At 51.1% G+C, this 18,548-nt stretch overlaps 2 protein-coding genes across 17 annotated transcripts in view; one reads left to right on the top strand and one right to left on the bottom strand.

Annotated features, from left to right (window-relative positions):
• Rab3-gap (Rab3 GTPase activating protein) overlaps window positions 1–18,548 on the top strand; it is a 313,138-nt gene that overhangs the window by 81,278 nt on the left and 213,312 nt on the right. The gene's annotated exons all lie outside the window — the stretch shown is intronic.
• Msp300 (Muscle-specific protein 300 kDa) overlaps window positions 1–18,548 on the bottom strand; it is a 99,972-nt gene that overhangs the window by 53,263 nt on the left and 28,161 nt on the right. For 14 of the 16 annotated variants that reach the window (XM_076811806.1, XM_076811792.1, XM_076811794.1 and 11 more), the window contains exons 18-31: window positions 18,351–18,425; window positions 17,850–18,002; window positions 15,485–17,732; window positions 14,104–15,415; window positions 13,675–14,038; window positions 12,990–13,598; window positions 11,988–12,773; window positions 10,323–11,483; window positions 9,428–10,207; window positions 8,672–9,322; window positions 7,213–8,457; window positions 6,794–7,132; window positions 5,696–6,001; window positions 5,383–5,534 (exon numbers count right to left, since the gene is read on the bottom strand). In XM_076811806.1, coding sequence (XP_076667921.1) covers window positions 5,383–5,534; window positions 5,696–6,001; window positions 6,794–7,132; window positions 7,213–8,457; window positions 8,672–9,322; window positions 9,428–10,207; window positions 10,323–11,483; window positions 11,988–12,773; window positions 12,990–13,598; window positions 13,675–14,038; window positions 14,104–15,415; window positions 15,485–17,732; window positions 17,850–18,002; window positions 18,351–18,425 — 10,181 coding nt within the window. The remainder of the gene's footprint in view (window positions 1–5,382; window positions 5,535–5,695; window positions 6,002–6,793; window positions 7,133–7,212; window positions 8,458–8,671; window positions 9,323–9,427; window positions 10,208–10,322; window positions 11,484–11,987; window positions 12,774–12,989; window positions 13,599–13,674; window positions 14,039–14,103; window positions 15,416–15,484; window positions 17,733–17,849; window positions 18,003–18,350; window positions 18,426–18,548) is intronic. The other 2 variants (XM_076811808.1, XM_076811797.1) reach the window with 1 other exon arrangement.

Below are 18,548 nucleotides of genomic sequence, written 5' to 3'. Positions count from 1 at the left end.
GATCGGCCTTAAGGAATTGTCCGAGGCAGAGCCGCGACAAATTTAGAATCGGAAATGCGTGTCGCTGGTACGGTGGTAGCTGGCTTCACTCCAGCCGGAGCGGAGGACGCTTCGTCTAAAAGTAGACGAAACGATCTGCCCGCGTGAGCGTCCGTCTCGCGGGCAACTCGCTTGTTGGGAACAAAATTATTCTTTTGCCACCGCTGGTCCGGGTCTATTCCCATCACTCCCGCCTATTTTCTCCTTCCTTCGACGGGCATACCGAGCCGCTGGACGTCGCGACGGACGCGGGGGAGCTACCGAGTCGATAGAGGCGATACAACGCGTTGCTGATCGATCGGGAATTCGAGCTACGCGTCGGTCACCCACGCTTCGTCGTAGCCGGGGGGATCGGAGATTGTTGGAGCGTATTGCCAAGTGTTTTCGTAAAGATGACAGCATCGACGGCACGGCTGAGCCGCGAGGAATGTCGCAACGAGACGTCTTTTTCGTTTGCATCGCGATACACGCGGATGCATCGCGCTTTTGCAGCGGCTCGAATCCAGCAGCAGTGATGTCAGCGTTGAAAACGCGGGTTCGATTAGTCAGTGGATCGGAGCGCGGTAGGGGAACTGCACTGATCACTCAGATTGATCCGGATGTCTGTGAAACCGATGCGAGAGTTCATAAGATTAAGTTGGAAGCTCCATGGAAGTTGAGCGATTTAATCAAATTTTTTTCTTTGAAACATTGTGAAATGATGGAAGCAACGCGATTTTAAAGTACAGGATAGGTTCGCGATGTCAATGTCAAGTTTCAGGTACGGGCAGCTCGTTTCTTTTCGCGCTATGACATCACCGCTGCTAAGAATGAACGGCGTTTAACACGAGAGCGAGATAGACAGAGCGACCGGTGTAACATCACTCGGGAGACCACAGATATTCACGAAACGCGTATTTTATATTGTTTAATCGTGTATGACGCGTAGTTTCACCCAAAGCCCTCGGTATTTTATAACCCTTGCTACGGAAAGATATTCCCAATCTCGAGTGCGAATATATCCCAAGATTTCTCTACTCGATGGTCGATGAAGATAACTGAAAGCACCCCCGAAGCGACAAAAGCAGAGGCTCGAACTATCGCCAATGAAACGTCGGTTCACGATTTACGAATTATCAAGTAAACTAGCTCCCAAGGAAGATACACGCCAGAGCCATCTGTTTCCATAAATATCTTTAAATCGAAAGAAAGATCCGATTCGACGATCCCCCTCGATCACTGGCGCCGGTAGCAAGCGGCGGAAGTACTCCACGTGATGCAATCCTTATGCGGGCATGTGGCTCGAGCCAGTACGCGCTCTAGCGACATCACCGCGGCAACATAATTCGCCGAGATATTTCCGTAACATCACCAGCGGTCCTCGAAAATTCGTGGATCCTTTACCGAGAGCACTGAACGTTTACCAATAAACGATCTACAGGTATCCGAAGAGCGAGCACTATACTTCCTCCACAAGAGATCCCCCGAGCACACTACGCAGCCTCCCAGAGACTTCCTCGAAAACCTGTCTTCGCCAGGACCTTTCTACTTCGTCGCGAACCACGAAACCAGTCGCGATCGGCAACGAAAGAAGACAGATTTATCAGCGGGCGAGGAGGATCTGGCCGTACCTATCCAAGCGAAACCTCCGATGTTAGCGAGAGGATCGATCTCGCGTGTTTCTCTATCGTCCAGCAGCCTCGTGCTCCTCCCTGCCGATGGTCTCGCGGCAAGTGATTAGCGATAGAGAGTAACGGTCGCGTGGATCGGACAACAGTATGGCGCGGCACGGTCAAGCTAAGCAGCAGCGTTCGCGGTTCGAAACGTTATTAGAAGGGCGTAATAGCGTCAGCTTTGAATTTTCGTCTTGGCGAGGCGCCGCGACGCATGCGGCTTAGGCTTAAAGGCCGGCCAGCGACGAAAATCGACGACAGTCCGAAAAACGGCGCACCACCGTGCTCCTAAGAATACCCTCGCCGCTTCGTCGAGGGAGAGACAGAGCGGGAGGAGGAACCGAGACGGGGAGTTCATTGGCTCCGTAGATCTTTGCCATCCGCCACTTTTTTTCCACCCTGTGGCCGGCTCGGCTTGGCACGACCTTACGTCGCGTGATTACTATGCGGATCGAAAAGGTTGCGGTCGATGTCGCAATCTTGCACGCAGATATTTCGCCTGGAGTGTTTGCGGATCATTGCGGAGCGGAGATGATTCGTTTAGAATAAGAGCGGAAGAAATTGAAGCAAACGAATATTCTATTATACCAGCCACCCCTATGGGAATATTAGTTTTAGCCACCGTGCATCGATCTATATTCGAGCGTTACCCCTGTACTGGGATAACAGCTGCGGTTTAATACCCACGCGTCGACACATTATCTAGAATAGTCTAGATAACTACGCAATTATTCATCCCCCGTGTCCAACAGCTTTATACAAGCTTCGCTTTTAACGATTGAAAGCGGGGACCTTGGTATGCAACTTCTGAATTCGCAGTTCTTTAAAGTCACCTCCACTGATCGAAAATGGCCCTGTCAAACTAGCAGTCCTGCGATCTATCACCCTCTCCCACGCACCGACTAAAACTCGACGTATCGCGATCGATACCATTTCCTCGGTAGCTCGTGTGTCACTTCAGAATGAATCTTTATGAACTTCTTCGAAAGCACTGACACTTCACTGGCGCGACGCTAGAGACGCGTTAGATTCGACCGACAGCAGAGGCACGTGCACCGAAACACATTCCACCGTGTCCCGCTTCGGTATCGATCGGTGATAGAGGGCCTACCACACTTGTCGGTCATAATATTTAAGCCAATAACCGCGGCGCGATCCCACTAACCCAATAAAACAACCGAATAAGAAAGACAAGCCAATTCCATTACGTACTACCAATCGACATTCCGCGATCCTTGAATCCCCGACCCGCGTGGACAGCGTCTACGCGCTACTTCCGCCCGTGCGGTTACCGAATCTTGCGCAACTTCGCGGCAGCCCGTCGAACACTGTCGCTTCTCGATCCTCCGCAATAGCCAAAAAATTCCTTCCGCTGATATCCGTCGGGGCAGAGGAACGCGATTCCACCCACGAGAAGCAACCGATCACCCCGGACGATCGCGAGACTCGATTAATCTGCGAGAACTGTCTTACAAGTCGCGCCGAGATCCGCGTACGTGCACACGAGCCCGTCAGTGTTGCGCGAGCTAGCCCGTTATCACGATCCACCCGCTGGCGATACGCGAATAAGCGACGTTGTTGGAGGAACACGCGGGACCGCACTAGTAATAAAGTGACGCAGTGGCGGAGCGGTCGTCATGCTTTATTTCCAGTGCACCGTGCCGCGTACAGATGGTGACTGGCGTGCAGGTCGGCCCGCGGATATTACGCCATGGAATTCAGAAGCGGGCCAAACGTGACGCCGCGGCCGCCACCGCACCGTCTACTTCCACTTTTCTCTGGCAAATCTATATTTAGTGGGAATTCGATCGACGGCCGAGGGGAACCCCTCTGATTCGCGGCCGCCGCCGCGAGGATACGCAAGCCGCCCCCGACGCGAGAGGGTAGAGAGTGGCGTGACCGCCCGTCATCCAGCCGCCAGCAATCGCCGCGAGGATCATCGAATCGATGGGAATGCGGAGAATCCCTACCGGTTATCTAACGCAGGCCTCGATGCGTGTTGCGCAATAGTCCAACGTTGTTTACAAACAGAGGCTCGTAGGGACGTCACTCGTGGGTGTCGCGAGGATTTCGAAGACGTAATTTGTGGAGTAATATGTGTCTTGCGAGCTCCCGATTGGGGAGTGGGTGCATTTGGAATGCATGCCGATAGCTTTGTATAAATTCCTTCTGTTAGATAATTCTGTAATCGAGTGGGTATTATTAGAGCAGAGTCATGCTTGCTGATAATGATGCTATTTTCGACTGTTTGAGCAAAGGTCGTCGGCATTGACAGCGCGTCGTATAGATAATAATAGACTGCATAGTTGTCGCGTATTCTGTCGATGACATCTGAGCTGCTCTCGGAGTTTATCAGCAATGATTTAATTGCGATGGGATGCATCGAGCATTCTAGGCAGTTGAATCTTAATGACGCCAGAAGTAATCGCGGGATACTTTCCGCGGAACCTGACACACATAGAATTTCATCTGCCGAGAGTTGGGAAAAGGGACCAGACTCCCCAAGGCTTCGATTCAATACTACGCCTGCGGATTCTGCCAGCTTGCTTTACCTCGCTCCTTATTATTAATTCCGCGACGCGGGGTATCGTAAGGCGCAAGGTGCACAACTATTTACAAGGCCTAATTACGTCATGGGACCAATTTGGGTATGATGGAACTCGATGGGACACGTAACGCGTGCTAAATCGATGCGTGCTGTAACCCATAAGGCATCTCCTACTCCTTGTCAAGGAACTCGGCGCTCGTCCTTTCCCCCCGCCCCGCCCGACCTCCTTCTTCGTTTCGCAACTTCAACTTCTTTCGGAAAGGTTTCGCGCCTGACATTTCGGCGGACGCTTCCGAGAAACGCGTCACGACCATCTCGAATTAAGGAGAGAAAACGGCGTGCGTAAGATGAACTTTTTCATCGTACTTAGTGCATTTAGTTAACGACACTTGACAGACTTTGCTGAGTAATGACTGAAAATAACGATTGCGTAAGACGACCTGAAATGAACGGAGCGTTAAGGCACATTTATATACGTGATCGAAGTGTCGGTGTTCGGTGCGAAGAGTGCCTGAAACAGAACTTATGAGGGGCTGATGGGAGAAGCGGGCATTACCTCCCCCTTCGGGAGGGATGGTAATCTGCACAAGCGGGAACACACATGCACATGCTTCGAAACTGCACACAAGCGCACCGCATGATTCCTCTATCGATGATTCCACGAGATTCGTAGTGGAACGCTGCTTAGGCACCTACGCCCCGCTCGAAGAAAATAAAGAACCGATTCGCAGGGGGGTGAATCGACTGAGTTAACGGAAATCGGGGGAGGATAATAATTCTAGGAACCATTCCGCAAGTTCCAAGGAGATCCGATTGATCTGCAACGAAGCTTGATTAAAGTTCATCTGTTAACTCGGAATAATTACGGTTCCATAAAATCGTACTCGAGATGCAAAATAATTATGCTTTGAAAGACGTCGACAAGTAAGACGAGTTTGAACGTAAAATTGTCGCGTAATAAATACTCGTGCGATTGTACGTGACTTTGGAAAGAATATGCTCGCGAACGGAGGAATGTAAAAGATTTGCAATTGAAGCCTCTCAATTACTTCGGAGGAACAGTGACACCGATTCAGTGTCTATCAGGTGTTCTCAGCGGTGCTGCGACATCAACAAACGGTAGAGAAGTGCAGGTCGACTCACGTTTCGACGGAACTCTGCAATTTTTCTAGCTTCTTCTCAAGTACGTGGGCTGGTGCCTCGGTGAAGGCTGCGAGGTAGGCTAGGACGGGTCCTACCAGTGCTCTTACGTCCTCTGTCATCGGTTTCAGCTTCTCAGCTTCCTTCACCAGCTCCTGCACATTGCGAGAACCAGGATCAATAAACTATGTTAAACACTGCACGGTACCTTCATTTCAATCGGAAGATCGAAGATTATCTATTCTATTGTTACGTCGAGATCTGCCACAAATTCTCGAGTTTCCCCAATATTTCCACAATTATAGGATACACTTACGTGCAAAGCTTTCATGGTGTCGCGCAAATGCTGTTTGGACCGAATCACCGTGTCCAAGAGCTTGCTCTTCTCCTCGGTGGCGTTCAATCTGCTTTCGATGAGGGACCATTGCGCCTCCAGGTCCTCCCAGTGTTTCGACAGAGCCTCCAGAGCATCCCTGCGCCCTTCCAAACCAGACACAAGTTCCTTCCACTCGGCGCTGGTCTCTGAGATCTGTGACTCTATCGTCTTCTTGTTATTGGCGTCGGCTAATCGGAGCACCTCGCGACCGCGTTCATTTAGGAGGTCCAGTTCGAATTGCTGATTCTAATTGTGACACAAACAAGCCGGCAATGAATCATTAGGCGTACGAAACAGGTAGCCTGAAAAAAGGGGCAAAGGCAGCCCTAAACGCGCGCAAGGAAGACGATCGATGCGCTCGGGATTGGGAGAAGGATCAGCGAAGCCGAGCAGCGCGTGCAAAAGGGACGAACGAAGCGCTCGAGGCGAGCAAGGAAAGAGAGCGACACCATAGACGGGTGCAACGAGGACGAGGGATGCTGTTTACGCGGGGGAGACTAAAGGGTGCCTCGAGTCTCGGGGCAACCGGTTTTTAGGTGTGTGAGAAGGTGTGTCTCTGGGAAAAGTGGGACAAGGCCGCAGACGAGCCTGAGAAGGGTGGGCAAGGCCGTGGACGGTGCGAGGGGGGCAGACAAGGTCGTAGCAAGCGTAAAAAGGATATACGAAGACGTAGAAAAGACGGGGGCAGCTGAGGGAGCGTGGAAGAAAAACGCTGAATCGAGCACGCGCTGTGGCGTGCTCTTGCTTTATGAATACTCAATCAGCGGAGGATCGAGGTGTTAATTAGGCGTTTTACAAAGATCGATGTAGCCTTAGATAAGTATAAAAACGACGAGACGAAACAGGAGCGGGTTTCTTGGTGCTGTTCCATTGATTAAGGGAAAACGGGTGTAAAGAAGTAGTGTCAAGCGGTGCACACTGATTTTTTAAGATTAACGTAATATACTGACCGATGTAGAAATATTAATAGAGGTTTCTGTTTAAACTACGAGTTCAATAGCATTCCACAATGTCTGATAGCCTGACCAGCAAGCCTACCTGTATGTCATTGAGGGCGTGCGTGATCTTCTGAATGTTGAACTGCAAGCCAGCGAGAGTGGTGACAGGCTCGTCGGTGAACCTGGTTCTTGCGATCACAGCACGGACGCGTTCCAAGGTTTGCGTGTAGTCCCTCCATGTTTCGGCACCTTGTTCCAACCTGGCACGTTGCGACTTGGCGGTGTTCAGGGTGTTCTTCAGCAGCTGCGTGTGCTGCTGCTGCTCAGCGCCCAGTTCCTCCTGCTCCGAGGTGCTCAACGACGGCCAGATCTTGTCGGCTGCCTGCTGGATCTGCTGGGACACCAACTCGCGGATCGATGGCTCGCTGCTGAAGTAGATCTGGAAGCAGAATCGATGACTTTATCGCGATCGGAATTCATATTTCTAAGAGAATTCCGACAGAGCTTTAGCGCACGAACCTTGTGCTCCTCCAGGTCGCTAAGTATATTCTCGAAGTCGAGTCCGTCCTTGTCGCTCTCGAGGCGAATCTCTGCCTCGCGTACCCAGCTGCGAAGCTTGTCAGTCAGCGCGGCGTACTCGAGCCTGAACTTCATGTTGCTCTCCAAGTAATTCCCACGCTCTTCCATCTCCCTCGGCAAGGATGACAGCATGGACACAGCCTCGCTGAGCATCTCCTTCAGCGAGCCAGGCATCCCCTCTTCGTAGGGTATGGAGTTCTTCAGGTTCCTAATTCTATCAAGGTGCTCATTCACAGCCTCGCAGAGTTCGCTGTGCTTCTTCAGCTCAGCTTCAACCGTGATCGGATCCCTCTCTAAAAGAGGCCTCGACTTCACCTCTTTCTCCTTGTCTTCCAGCCAATCAAGGATCTCAGCTAGCTCATTCGCGAGCCTCTTGTGCTCCGCCGCAGCTAGTTCGTGCTGTTCCCTCTGAGTCTCCACGGCCCTTCTCAGGCCTTGAAGCTGCTGCTTCAAGGCCTGCAGTTGCTCCGTTATGTTGTTCTTATCCACGGTCGAGCCCTCGGCGGCGATCTGCTGGCCTTTATCCGTGGCGCTAGCCAGGGTAGCCTCGCATTCCTGGATCTTGAGGATCGCGTCGTCGTACCTCTTGATCTTCTCCTCCGTTGGCTGACCTGAGTTCTCGATGTCCCTGATTATCTCTGTGTATTTGGCGATGAAGGTGGTGATTTCGGTGATCAGTGCGATGAACTGCTGCCGCAGAAGCAGCAGTTGACGAAGCCTGGCTATCTGGGACTCGATGGCCTTTATGAGATCGTCTTGCTGAGTCAGCACGCCGTGAAGATCAGCGACGTTCACTGATCCTAAGTCGGACAGCTTCGCCTTGTTCGCGGTCAGATCGTTCAGGATCCTCTCGTACGCGTCCAACATCGCTTCCACGTCTTCTACGCGGGAGCCAATGGGTTTGTTTAGCTCGTGAAGCTCCTTTTGCACGTCTGTCATGTACTGCACCGCTTCGGCCACTCGAGCCAAGGATTCCTCAGCTTCGTCAATGTTCTTCTGAAGAGCTAGAGCTCTCTCGTTTATGATACCAGCCACTCTGCCGTGGGCCTCTTTCATATTTTGTAGCTGCTCGTTCAGCTCGAGCTTGTCGGTGTCGCTGACAGTTGGCAGGATGGATTTTCCTTGCTGTAGTATCTTCTCGATGTCGTCGGCGTACTCCTTTGCCTCCTTCTTCAGACGATCGTACTGGGGAGGCGAAAAGCAAACAGGGAATGATATTTTACTAGTGAGGATTTTATAGAACCTGAGATTTGAAGTAGATAGTGTTGTAAGTATACGTAATTGTAATGCCGAGTACGCAAATACTCAACCACTTGAACACCCGTGTATTTCTACCCTCTAGCAGGTTATTAGCACGTGAACTTTACTAATATGAAGAAGTATCTGTATGAAACTGTACCTTGGCAAGTTGTTCTCGCAAAATGTCGATGCTGGACGTTCGCAGGTCCGAAGACGTTGCCACCTCAGCTTCGTTGATCCACCTCTGGCACTTGTCTATTTCACTCTCGAACGCCTTTCGTCCCTGAAGAAGATCCGCGAGCGCAGCCTGTTTCTCCTTAGCCTCGCTCTTCAGTTCATCGTAGTCCTTGTTCAGTTCATCCAAAATGCTCTCTAGCCTGGCGCGATCCTCTTCACTGCACTCCTTCAGCAAGCTGTGCCCTTGCTTCAGAATATCATTAAGATCCTTCTCGCTGAAGTCGTCGATGTCTGTCTCGAGTTCACCGTGTTGCACGATGTCCTGCTCGACTTTCACTGCCTTCAGAGGCAGATATCCGCTCAGCTTCTTCAGGTTGTTGCTCGTGGACTTGATCCAGGCTCTAGCGCGCTCCAGGTCGCCTTCGAACTTGCGACGAGATTCGGCTGCAGCCGTGGCGCTGGAGATTCCTTCTGTTAAGATTGTGCAAAGCTCTGCCTGTTCCCCGCGTAGTGCCTTGGTCTCGTTCTCCAGTTGCTGCTGCTCGTTGCTCTCCAATTCGTTTTGCATGTTTCCGACGCGTTTCTCCAGCGTGTCGATCACCATCTGCTTCCCTTCAGCTTCCTTTAACATAGCCTGAAACGCCGCAGAAATTTCACGGTTCGAAACTTCAAAATTCTATTCTGTAAAACCTTGAGGAATTTCACTCTACAAATATAGCCAAAGATTACTATCAATTACCTTCAAAGCAAGAAGCCTCTCCTCAGCCAGCTTGCTGTCGTATCCAACAGGCTCCGTCAACTGCGCCTGCTGCTTCTTCAACTGTATCCAATCTCTGTTCTCGTCTATCTCCTGCTTGGTGGACTCGATGCCCTGGGCAGTCATGTCCAGTACCTGCGCCTTCCTCTGCAGCTTCTTGGCGATGTCAGCGTACCGTCGCTCCACAGACTTAATCTGCTCCTCAATCTGCTGAGAGTCCAAGTTGCTCACAGAGTCCATCACCTGGTCGCTGAGGCCCTTCACCTCGCTCAACCGCCCAGGTCCCTGAGACTCGAACTCTGTCGTGATCTCCTTCACGTTCGATATCTTCTGCCCAATCGTCTGCCCGTTGCCCTTCTCGATCACGTCCACCTTCTTAGACAGAGCGTCCAGCCAAGCCTGAATATTCTGAACCTGCGATCGATACTTCTGTATCAGCTCCTGGGCAGCCTGTTTCCCGGCAATAGCGTCCGTCAGCTCTGCCTCCAGCTTGTCCAGGCCCTCCTCGATATCCTTATCGTCCTCGTGGATGGATAACTCGGTGAGGGCGTGGGTTCGACGCTCCCCAACGTTCCCAAGGAGATCGTTCATCGCCTGAAGCTCCGTGTGGGCAGCCTCAGCTCGCAATTTCGCCGGGCGAGACTTCCACTCGGCGCAGAGAGCTCGTTGCTGGTTGATCCAGGTTCGAAGGGCGTTTTTCTGTCGAGTTTGCTCCTCCAACTCGTTCACTGTCTTCGTCATGTTCATCAGGTGTCCCTGTGCCTGTTAACGTAATATTAAAACGGTGTAGCATTAACTATTCAGACATACAGAGTCGAGGAACTTGTAACGTAGAAAGTTGCTCGATATCAAAGGTCTAGCTTAAATTCTCACGTACCTGATCGATAAGTTCCTCGAGTTTGGTCCGAACCTCGACCTCCCTCGCTGGAATCTGCACAGGCGGAGCGTCCAGGGGACTTCCAGGTCTGGAGACGCAGGCCACAGCAGCCTCGCAAGCTTCCACAGCCAGAGCCAGTCGCGTTTTCTCACTCTGCAATTTATTGTGCAGCGCACGCGCATTGTCGAACCTTTCCTTTGCTTGCTCGAGGGTGTCCAAGGGTGCTTCCATCTCTTGCGCGATCTCTGGCTCGTACACATCCAGATTCTTCATGATGCTCTCAAGAGTGTTCTCGTACTCCTGGAACTTCACCAACGACTCCGCCAATCGCTTCTTGATCTGCACCGCGGTGTTCAACAGGGAATTGTAGCTCTCTTGAACGTTCTGCAGCTGAGTTTCGATGACGGCTTTGATCTCGGGGTTCACTGCCACGTAGCGACCTATTTGTCCGTTGCCTTTTACTTTCAAGTCGTCCAACACGCTTGTGTAATTCTCGATCTCTGACAATAGGGTCTCGTGCTGCTTGATCTGGGCCACCGTCTGCTCCTTGCTGGTGATGTAGAGCGAGTTGTGAGCCATCAGCTGGAACGATATCTGCAGCAGCCATTTCTCAGTCTCCTGAAGAGCCGCGTGGTAAGCGTTGTACTCCTGCATCTCGTTCTCTACAAGCTTCTTCCTCTCTTCCACGCGGTCGCTTAACTTCTGCCAGCGTTTCAGCAGGCCCTTGGTTTGATCCAGAGGGGTGTTCTTCTTCGCCAGCTTCGAGAGCTCGCTGGCTTCTTCCAGCAGGTGGTCCAGCTCGGTCTTCTTACCTCGAACTTCCTCTTGGATATGCTTGTAGCGCTCCAGCATCGTCTTCATGTCGCCGAATTCTCCTTTAGTGTCTGGAAGCTGTTGGATATTCTTCTCGGTCTCTTCGAGCCAACGTTTCAGCTTCCCGTGAGCCTCGGCGTGATCGTCCCATCGATTCAGGAGAGATTTCAGCTGAGCTTGGACCGTGTTGAGATCGATGCTCAGCTGCTCCCAGCTAGAACGAAGCCCAGCCATGTCCGACCTCAACTGATCCTGCTGCTCCGGCACTGATGTGTCAATGGCCTTCGTGAAGGCGTTCTGCAAGGTCGAGAGTAGATGCTGACCCTCGGTGATTCTTGTTGCGACGATCTGTGGAAGAAAGTAAAGGATTGAAACGCTCCACCAAGAATTATTCTTCGAGTACCACTTACGTATCTAAGAACCCAAAATTCTACTCACTACGGTTTGACGGTTTTTGAAAACTACAAAGTTAGTAGTAGGTAACAGTTTACTGTAAAACTAATCTTCACGAATTCATATTTTCAGAAGAAAAATACTAAATGAAATAAAGATTTATAATTTATATTTTGTACGGATTTTAGTTATTTTAGTTTTTTTTTCATTTGGTTTTGTATGCAGTGTATTTTATTGTGTTATATTTTTCTAAATCCATAAATATTAAATGAACTCAAAAATGGTACGGATTTTAGTTATTTTAATTTCCATAAATATTAAAAAAAACTGCAATTTTTTAAAATAAGTACTGATATTTATTTTCTATTTTAATTATATTTTTTGTGAAAGTTTGAAAAAACAGGGTTAACCGGTTCACCGGCTTCAAAAGTCGGTTTTTGTATAAACTTTACTACTCACTTTGATGGTCTCCAACTTGTCCTTCGCCCATTCCGCATCCCCAACGCCCATGCAATCCTGCACAGAGCCACGAGCGATGCGCAGCCAGTCCTCCATCTCCTTCTTCGCCTTCAGGAACTCAGTATGATCCGACAGATTCTTCTCCACCCTCGAGACCAGACCCTGCATATCAGTCAGCAGTGACGTGTAAGCTGATTGCAGTTGCACGGTCTTATCACGGGCCCAGCTGCAAGCGCTCATCTCCAACAGGGCCTCGCACTTGTCGTTCAGATCCTCCAGGACAGGCTTCTGCTGGACAGCCTCCTCGACGAGGCTCTTGCAACGAACCAGGTCCTCCGGAGTCTTGTTCTCCTTCGATTGCTCGTCGTTCACCTTCTTCTGGAAGTGGTCTATCCACCTCTTCATGCTGTCCAGTGCAGCAGTGAACTGGGACCAGCTGGAGATGCAGTTAGACAGTGTGTTCTGTGATTCATGGCATTGGGCCTGCAGGGACTTCCAGTTGGCTTGTAACTGTTTCACGTCCTGTTTGATGGCTTCCTGGCCCTCTGGACCAGTACTAGCGATCACAGCGTCGCTCAGCTGGATCACTTTGGAGATCAGAGCCTCTCCTCGTGGCAGAGAGGCGATGATCTGGTTCACCTTGTTCTCCCTTTCGATTATTCGTTCCTTTTCACCGTGGGTGTCGCAGTGCTGTTGTAGCTCCAACTTCGTGTGACGCACCCAGTCGGATGCCTCGTTGTGTGCCTGCTGGAATCTTTCATGGTCGTTCACCTGGTCGTCCAGGTCCTGAAAGTTGCATTGTAAACAGAGATTACAATAGTTGTCCACAGTCGATTCGTAAAATTTTGGATTTAATTCTGAGGAGTGGGAAAATGGGAAGATTTAGGGTACGAGGATGCGCAAAGGGATTCATAAGTCCTGTCTTCGCGTGAAAGGGTAGAAATAGTGATAAATAGGGAGCAGCCGATCCACCTGTACAATAAATAATTAAAGAGTACTTACGCGTATCTTCTCAGAGATGAGTTTAGTCAGTTCGTCATACTTCGCGATGGTGGATTGGTAAGGACCCACAGGAATGCTCGAATCCTCAGCAAGGCGAGCCTTCAGGCGATCCACAGTCTCGCCGTGACCATGTATATCTCTTTGAACCGTCTTATACTTCTCCAACACAGCGCGTTTCTCGCTCAGATCGTTTTTGTACATTTCCCCTGGCTGAATCTTCCCCTCGATCTCCTCGATCCAGTCGGTGGTGAGTCGATGGATCTTGTTCAGCTCCTCCAACGCGCTGGCCCTGGCGGACAGCTTCTGCCTGATATCCTCCACGTTCACCAATAACTTCTCGAACTCCGTCTTCAGGTTCTCCGTGTCCTCTTGGATCTTCGCCGCTCCGTTCTGCTCGGTGTTCATGATCACCTTCTCCTTCAACTCGAGAGCGTAGCGTAGTTTGTTCTGGCCTTGTTCAAGGGTCTGTCTAATAGCCTTGCAGGTGTGCAGTTTGTTGTTCACCTCTGCAAGCGTGCTTGGCATCTCTTTGCACTCGCCTAGCTTGTCGCGTGTCCTTTCGATCCAATCCTGGCACTCTTGGTACAAGGTGTTGTGTTGCTGGTGTTCCTGAAACCAAAGATGCACGGTGTCAATGATTAAAGTATAATCTGGTACCTGGAGGATCGAAATACACGATATCTACCTGGTAATGCAGCTCCAAGCGTCTCATGATCTCCTTGGCGAGGGACAGGAGCGCATTGTACTTGGTGGTCAGCTGAGTGATTGCATTGGAGATTCTAGTATCAGCACAGGTCTCCAGTAGCATCTGCGCCTTCATGTTCAAACGGTCGAGCTCCTTCTGCCAGTCGAACAGCGTCTGCAGGTGGATCTGGAATTGCTCCAGTACGTTCTTCTTCTCCTCCAGGCTGTCCTGCAGTTTGTTGAACGACTGCACCAGCTGTTCCGTCTGCGTCAGCCACTCAGTTGCTTCGGAGAACTGGTCCTCGTACTCGGTCCACTTCACTATTCCCACCTCCAGCAAGCTCTTCGTGTTGTTCAGCGAGTCCCTGCATCCAGACAGGTTCATTAACATCAGATCATCCACCTTAATTTCAGAAATCTAGATACTTACACATAGCTGTCGTACTCTTCCTGCAGCAACGCCACTTCCTCCTCGATGATCTCTTTGTCCTCCTCGTCAGCTATCTGGCAAGCAGCGTTGCCCTGCTCCAAAGCATGCTGGAGTTTCTTCTGCCCGTCTGGCAGCTCGCTCTGCAACACCTTCAGCTGAGTGATCTTATTCGCCAGGGACTCTTTATCGCCAGTAGGCTCCGAACACTTTCCAAGTCTCTCCTTGGCAGCTCGGATCCACTGGATGAACTCATTCCCGCTGTCGATGAAGGCCTGGTGCTGCTCGACGGTCTCCTTCTGTTTGGCGTACAGCTCCTGCGCCTGTTTGCTCAGCGTCTCGTACTTGATGGAAATCTCTGTAGCTGGTGTGGCCTGTCGGAGATCCTCCGCCTTTGTCGTGACAGACTGTATCATCGGCTCGAAGGCAACGATATCTTGAACGATACTGTTCGTCTGCCTCAAATTAGCTTTCCTCTCGCCAATGGCCAAGGAGCTCAGACCAGCCAAGCCTTTCCTAGCCTTCGACACCTTCTGCTCGCAGACTTGTTGCAGCTTAGCCTCTCGATCATTGATCCACTGTTGCAGCTGCAAGTAAGAGGAACTGTAATCCGCCCACTGCAGCAGGCTCGTCTCCAAATGAACTTTCGTCGTCGAGATCTTCTTCACCAGCCTCTCCCAGTCGTTCTGGATCTCCTTCAGCTGAGCGTTGATCTCTTCGCGACCGTCAGACCTCGTGTTCCTCATCACCTTCTCGCCACAGTTGACAGTCAGGTGCACCAGGTTCTGGCCCTCCTCTCGTTTCCTGAGCAGCTCCTGAATATTGTCTAACCTGTTCTGCAGTTCTTCGCGACTGCTCGTGGATGCGGCCTCCGTTCCCTTTCTGATAATCTGTTTCGCGTTCTCGATCCACGCGTGCGTCTTCGCCAGATTCGCTTCGTATTCCTTGTGCTGCGCCAGGTTCGTCTCCACCTTGTTCAGAACGTCCTTGGCCAAGTTCACCTGCACTTGGTACCGCGAATTTAGGTGACGAAGTTGATTGTTTATGTAGGTGTCCAGATGGGAGGAAAGAAGACCAGACGCTGTCTTGTTGAACCTGTCGATCTGCTCCTGCCCTTTGATCAGCTTCTGGAGGATCTCCTTCACCTCTTGCACCTGCTTCTCTTTCTCAGCGACGTTCGGGAGCAGAGAGTTCTTCTGGGCTTTTATGAGGATGTCGAACTGCTGCAGCCAGTCGCTGAGCCTCTCGTACTCGTCCTTATACTCGCGCCATTGGCTCACAGTCTGCTCCAGCTGGTCCTTCTGCTGTTTGATTTCTGAAAGCAAGGAAATTGGAAGAATGAAGCCCTGCCAAAAGTGAAATCGTAGGAAAGGGATGCTCTTACCTCTGAACAGCTCCTCGAAACTCTGAGTCAGGGCCCTCACTTCGTTCTTTATGATTTCCTGCCCTTGTGGGCTGGTGTTCGCGCAAACGACCTTCCCGGTGTGCTGGAGGTGTTCCACCAGCAGTTCACCCTGAGCTTTCTTATTCAACAAGCTCTCCAGTGGAGCCACCGCGTTCTCGATGGCCAGCTTGTCGCTCAAGGACCTCTGCTTCATTGACGGTATCTTCTCGCGAGCTCTGTTCAGCCAGTTGATAATATCGTCGTGCGCTTCCTTGTAGAGTCGATGGTCCTTGTACTGTTCCTCCCGCTCAGCCAGCAACGACTTGATCTTCTCAAACAGGGTGTCGAACCTGTTCAAGATACCCTGTGCCTGGGAAGCAGCTAGACCTTGAGGCCCACTGGCGATCATCTCAGCAACCTTGATCTTCAGAGTGTCCACCTCGATGTTCTCGCATCGAACCTTCTCCTCAAGAGCCTTTATACGCTCCAGCTGGCACCTCTTCTCGGACATAGTGGTCTGGAAGGGCGTGAAATCGTTCAGAGCCGCCTGCATGTAATCCACCGTCTTGTTCATGGACTGTATCTGCTCGAGGAGTCCAGCCCATTTATTAATCGAGTCGTCTAGGTTCGTCTTCGCCTCCAGCATCTTCGAGGCAAGTGCACTCCACTGCTCCTGAAGCTTGCCAACCGCATCGTTGATAGCTTTGTGCCCAGTCGGCGCTGTGTTGGCTAGGACAGCCTGTGCCAGCTCCACGATTCCTTGGACCTTGGCGAAACCGTCCTCCTTGTACAGCAGCAGGTCCTGCACAATTTCCATCTTGCTCTCAAGGTCCTTCTGCGACGAGGCGCCGAGGTCTGAGCAGTACGCCAGCTTCTTCCTGATGTCGTCCAGCCACCTGGTGCACTCTGCCACTTGGTTGTCGAACTCCTGGTGAGTGGTGACGTACTGGTGCCAACGACCGTTCAGATCCTTAACCTTGTTCGAGATCTGCTGGTACTTGATGCTCAGCTCGGACATGTGCGTCGTACGGGACGTGATGTTCTTGTGCAGCTGCTGCGCCTTCTCAGTGACCGCGTCGATCTCGAGTTCCTTCGCTCGCACCTGGCCCTGAAGGGTACGCAACACCTCCAGCTGGTCCTTCTTCTCCTGCAAAGTAGCCTTCAGATCCACCGCATGGAGTATCGTGTCGGTCTCCCTCATCCAGGCCAAGCACCTCTCCTTCGACGTCTCGAACTCGTTCCACTGCTGCAGCTTGTTCTCCAGGGTCTCGATGGTGGTCCTCACCGCGGTCACTAAGCTCTCCCACTCCTGCTGCGAGTAATCGATCTGCGATCGAATATTGATCTGTCCGGACTCCACGGTGCCGGGTATCACCTTCTCGCCGAGCATTCTGATCTGTTGAACCCTCGGCTTGTCTTCCGGCAGGCTCTGCTGCAGGTTCCTCAGCCGGTCTAGATTCGTGTGAAGGGACACGCGTTCCAGTTCCGTGTCGCCCCAGAGTATCACCGCGTTGTGGGTGGCGTCTAGCCACTCGTGGGTGTCCAGAACAGCTTTGCTGTACTGCTGATGGTCGCTGACGATCCCTTCATACCGTTCGACGAACGCAGCTGCTCGCCTCAGCACTGCGGCGTGTCTGTCGTTCAGCTTCTTCAGGGTCTGGTTCACCTTGTCGGTGGAGTCGGGCAGATTGTCGGCTTTGTCGCGAAGATCGAGCAGATCTTGCTGGTGGGACTGCACGTCGTGTAGGAACGTCCGATAAATCTGTAGCTGAGCTCGTTTCTCGTCTAGCGTTGTCTTCAGCTCTATTTCAGGCTTCAGCTGACTCTCCACGCCTCCCAGCCACTTCTCGAACGCTTCATTGGACTCGTCGAAGCCGAACCACCGGGAAATCTTCGACTGTAGCTCGCGCTCTGTCGAGGCGATGCTATCGTACAGCTCCTCGAACGCTTGCTGAAGGTCTAACAGCTGCTGGCGAACGATTTCTCTGCCCTCCATGCCAGTGGTCGGGTACAAGCGTTCTCCGGCTTCCACTGTGTTGTTTATCAGAAGGGTGGCTGAGGACTGACGCGCTAGAAGATCCTTCAGAGTGGACACATTCGAGGCCAGTTCTCGCCGAGTGCCACTGAAGTCGTCCTTGATGGACTGATAGGAGGTTCGCGTGTTTGATAGCCACTCTGAGCACTGCTTGTAGCGCTCGAGGTAGGCTGCGTGGTCTGCCACTGCTTGTTCGCACTTTTTAACCAGTTCCTAGAATCGTATGATTATAAGGCGGGTGCTTATGTTCCTTGATTACTTTTATCGAACACCAGTGAAAGAAGGAAGAGGAAGGTTTGGAATATAATTCGAGCACGTAATTTCCATTACCTTGGCTGTGGCCTGAATAGACTGAAAACGAGATGTAATCTGCTGAACACTGGCAGAGAATCTGGTCTCACCACTGATTTGCATCAATTCGGAGGACTCGTCGCTCATCTTGTCGAATTCAGCTTCGTTTTGTCGCAGGTTGACGATCAACATCTATTCCATAGAAGCATTATTAGGGGACAAGAGTGTCTTATTAAGAAAACGAAAGAACTTGGTGTGTGGCATTGTCTGTTAAAAAAGAGTTCGGATAGAGGAGGACGTAGTGTGAAAAATACAAAAGTGTCACAAAAAAAAAACGTCGAATATTTTTCATATCTACCTCCAAATCCAGTCAAGTCTTAAATCACACCAGAAGTGTTAAGAAAAATAGTAGAAGTGAAAAAAAGGAAGACAACGTAGAGAACAGTGAGAGTAGAAGAAGAAGAGAAAGGGGACAGTAACGAGAGATCTTCACAAAAGCGTCCACACGCCTCGAAAGAATTTTGAAGGTTTTCTTCTTACTTGGTCGAGGTGGTCTCCGAGGGCCACCAGTTCCGTCACTTCCGTCTCCCACGACAGGGCGATTTTTTGCAGTGCCTAAGAAAGTTTTTTTTTTCAAATACAATACGCCCGATTTACTTCTCAATCCCGTCTCTCTCTCTCGTATCTTTTCCTCCTCTTGGTGGGCAAAAAAGCTTCAAATTCAAACTGAACAAAACG

This window comes from Andrena cerasifolii, chromosome 5 (genome assembly GCF_050908995.1).
Source record: "Andrena cerasifolii isolate SP2316 chromosome 5, iyAndCera1_principal, whole genome shotgun sequence".
Classification (NCBI taxonomy): Eukaryota; Metazoa; Arthropoda; class Insecta; order Hymenoptera; family Andrenidae; genus Andrena; species Andrena cerasifolii.
This window is presented reverse-complemented; position numbering and strand designations above follow the sequence as displayed.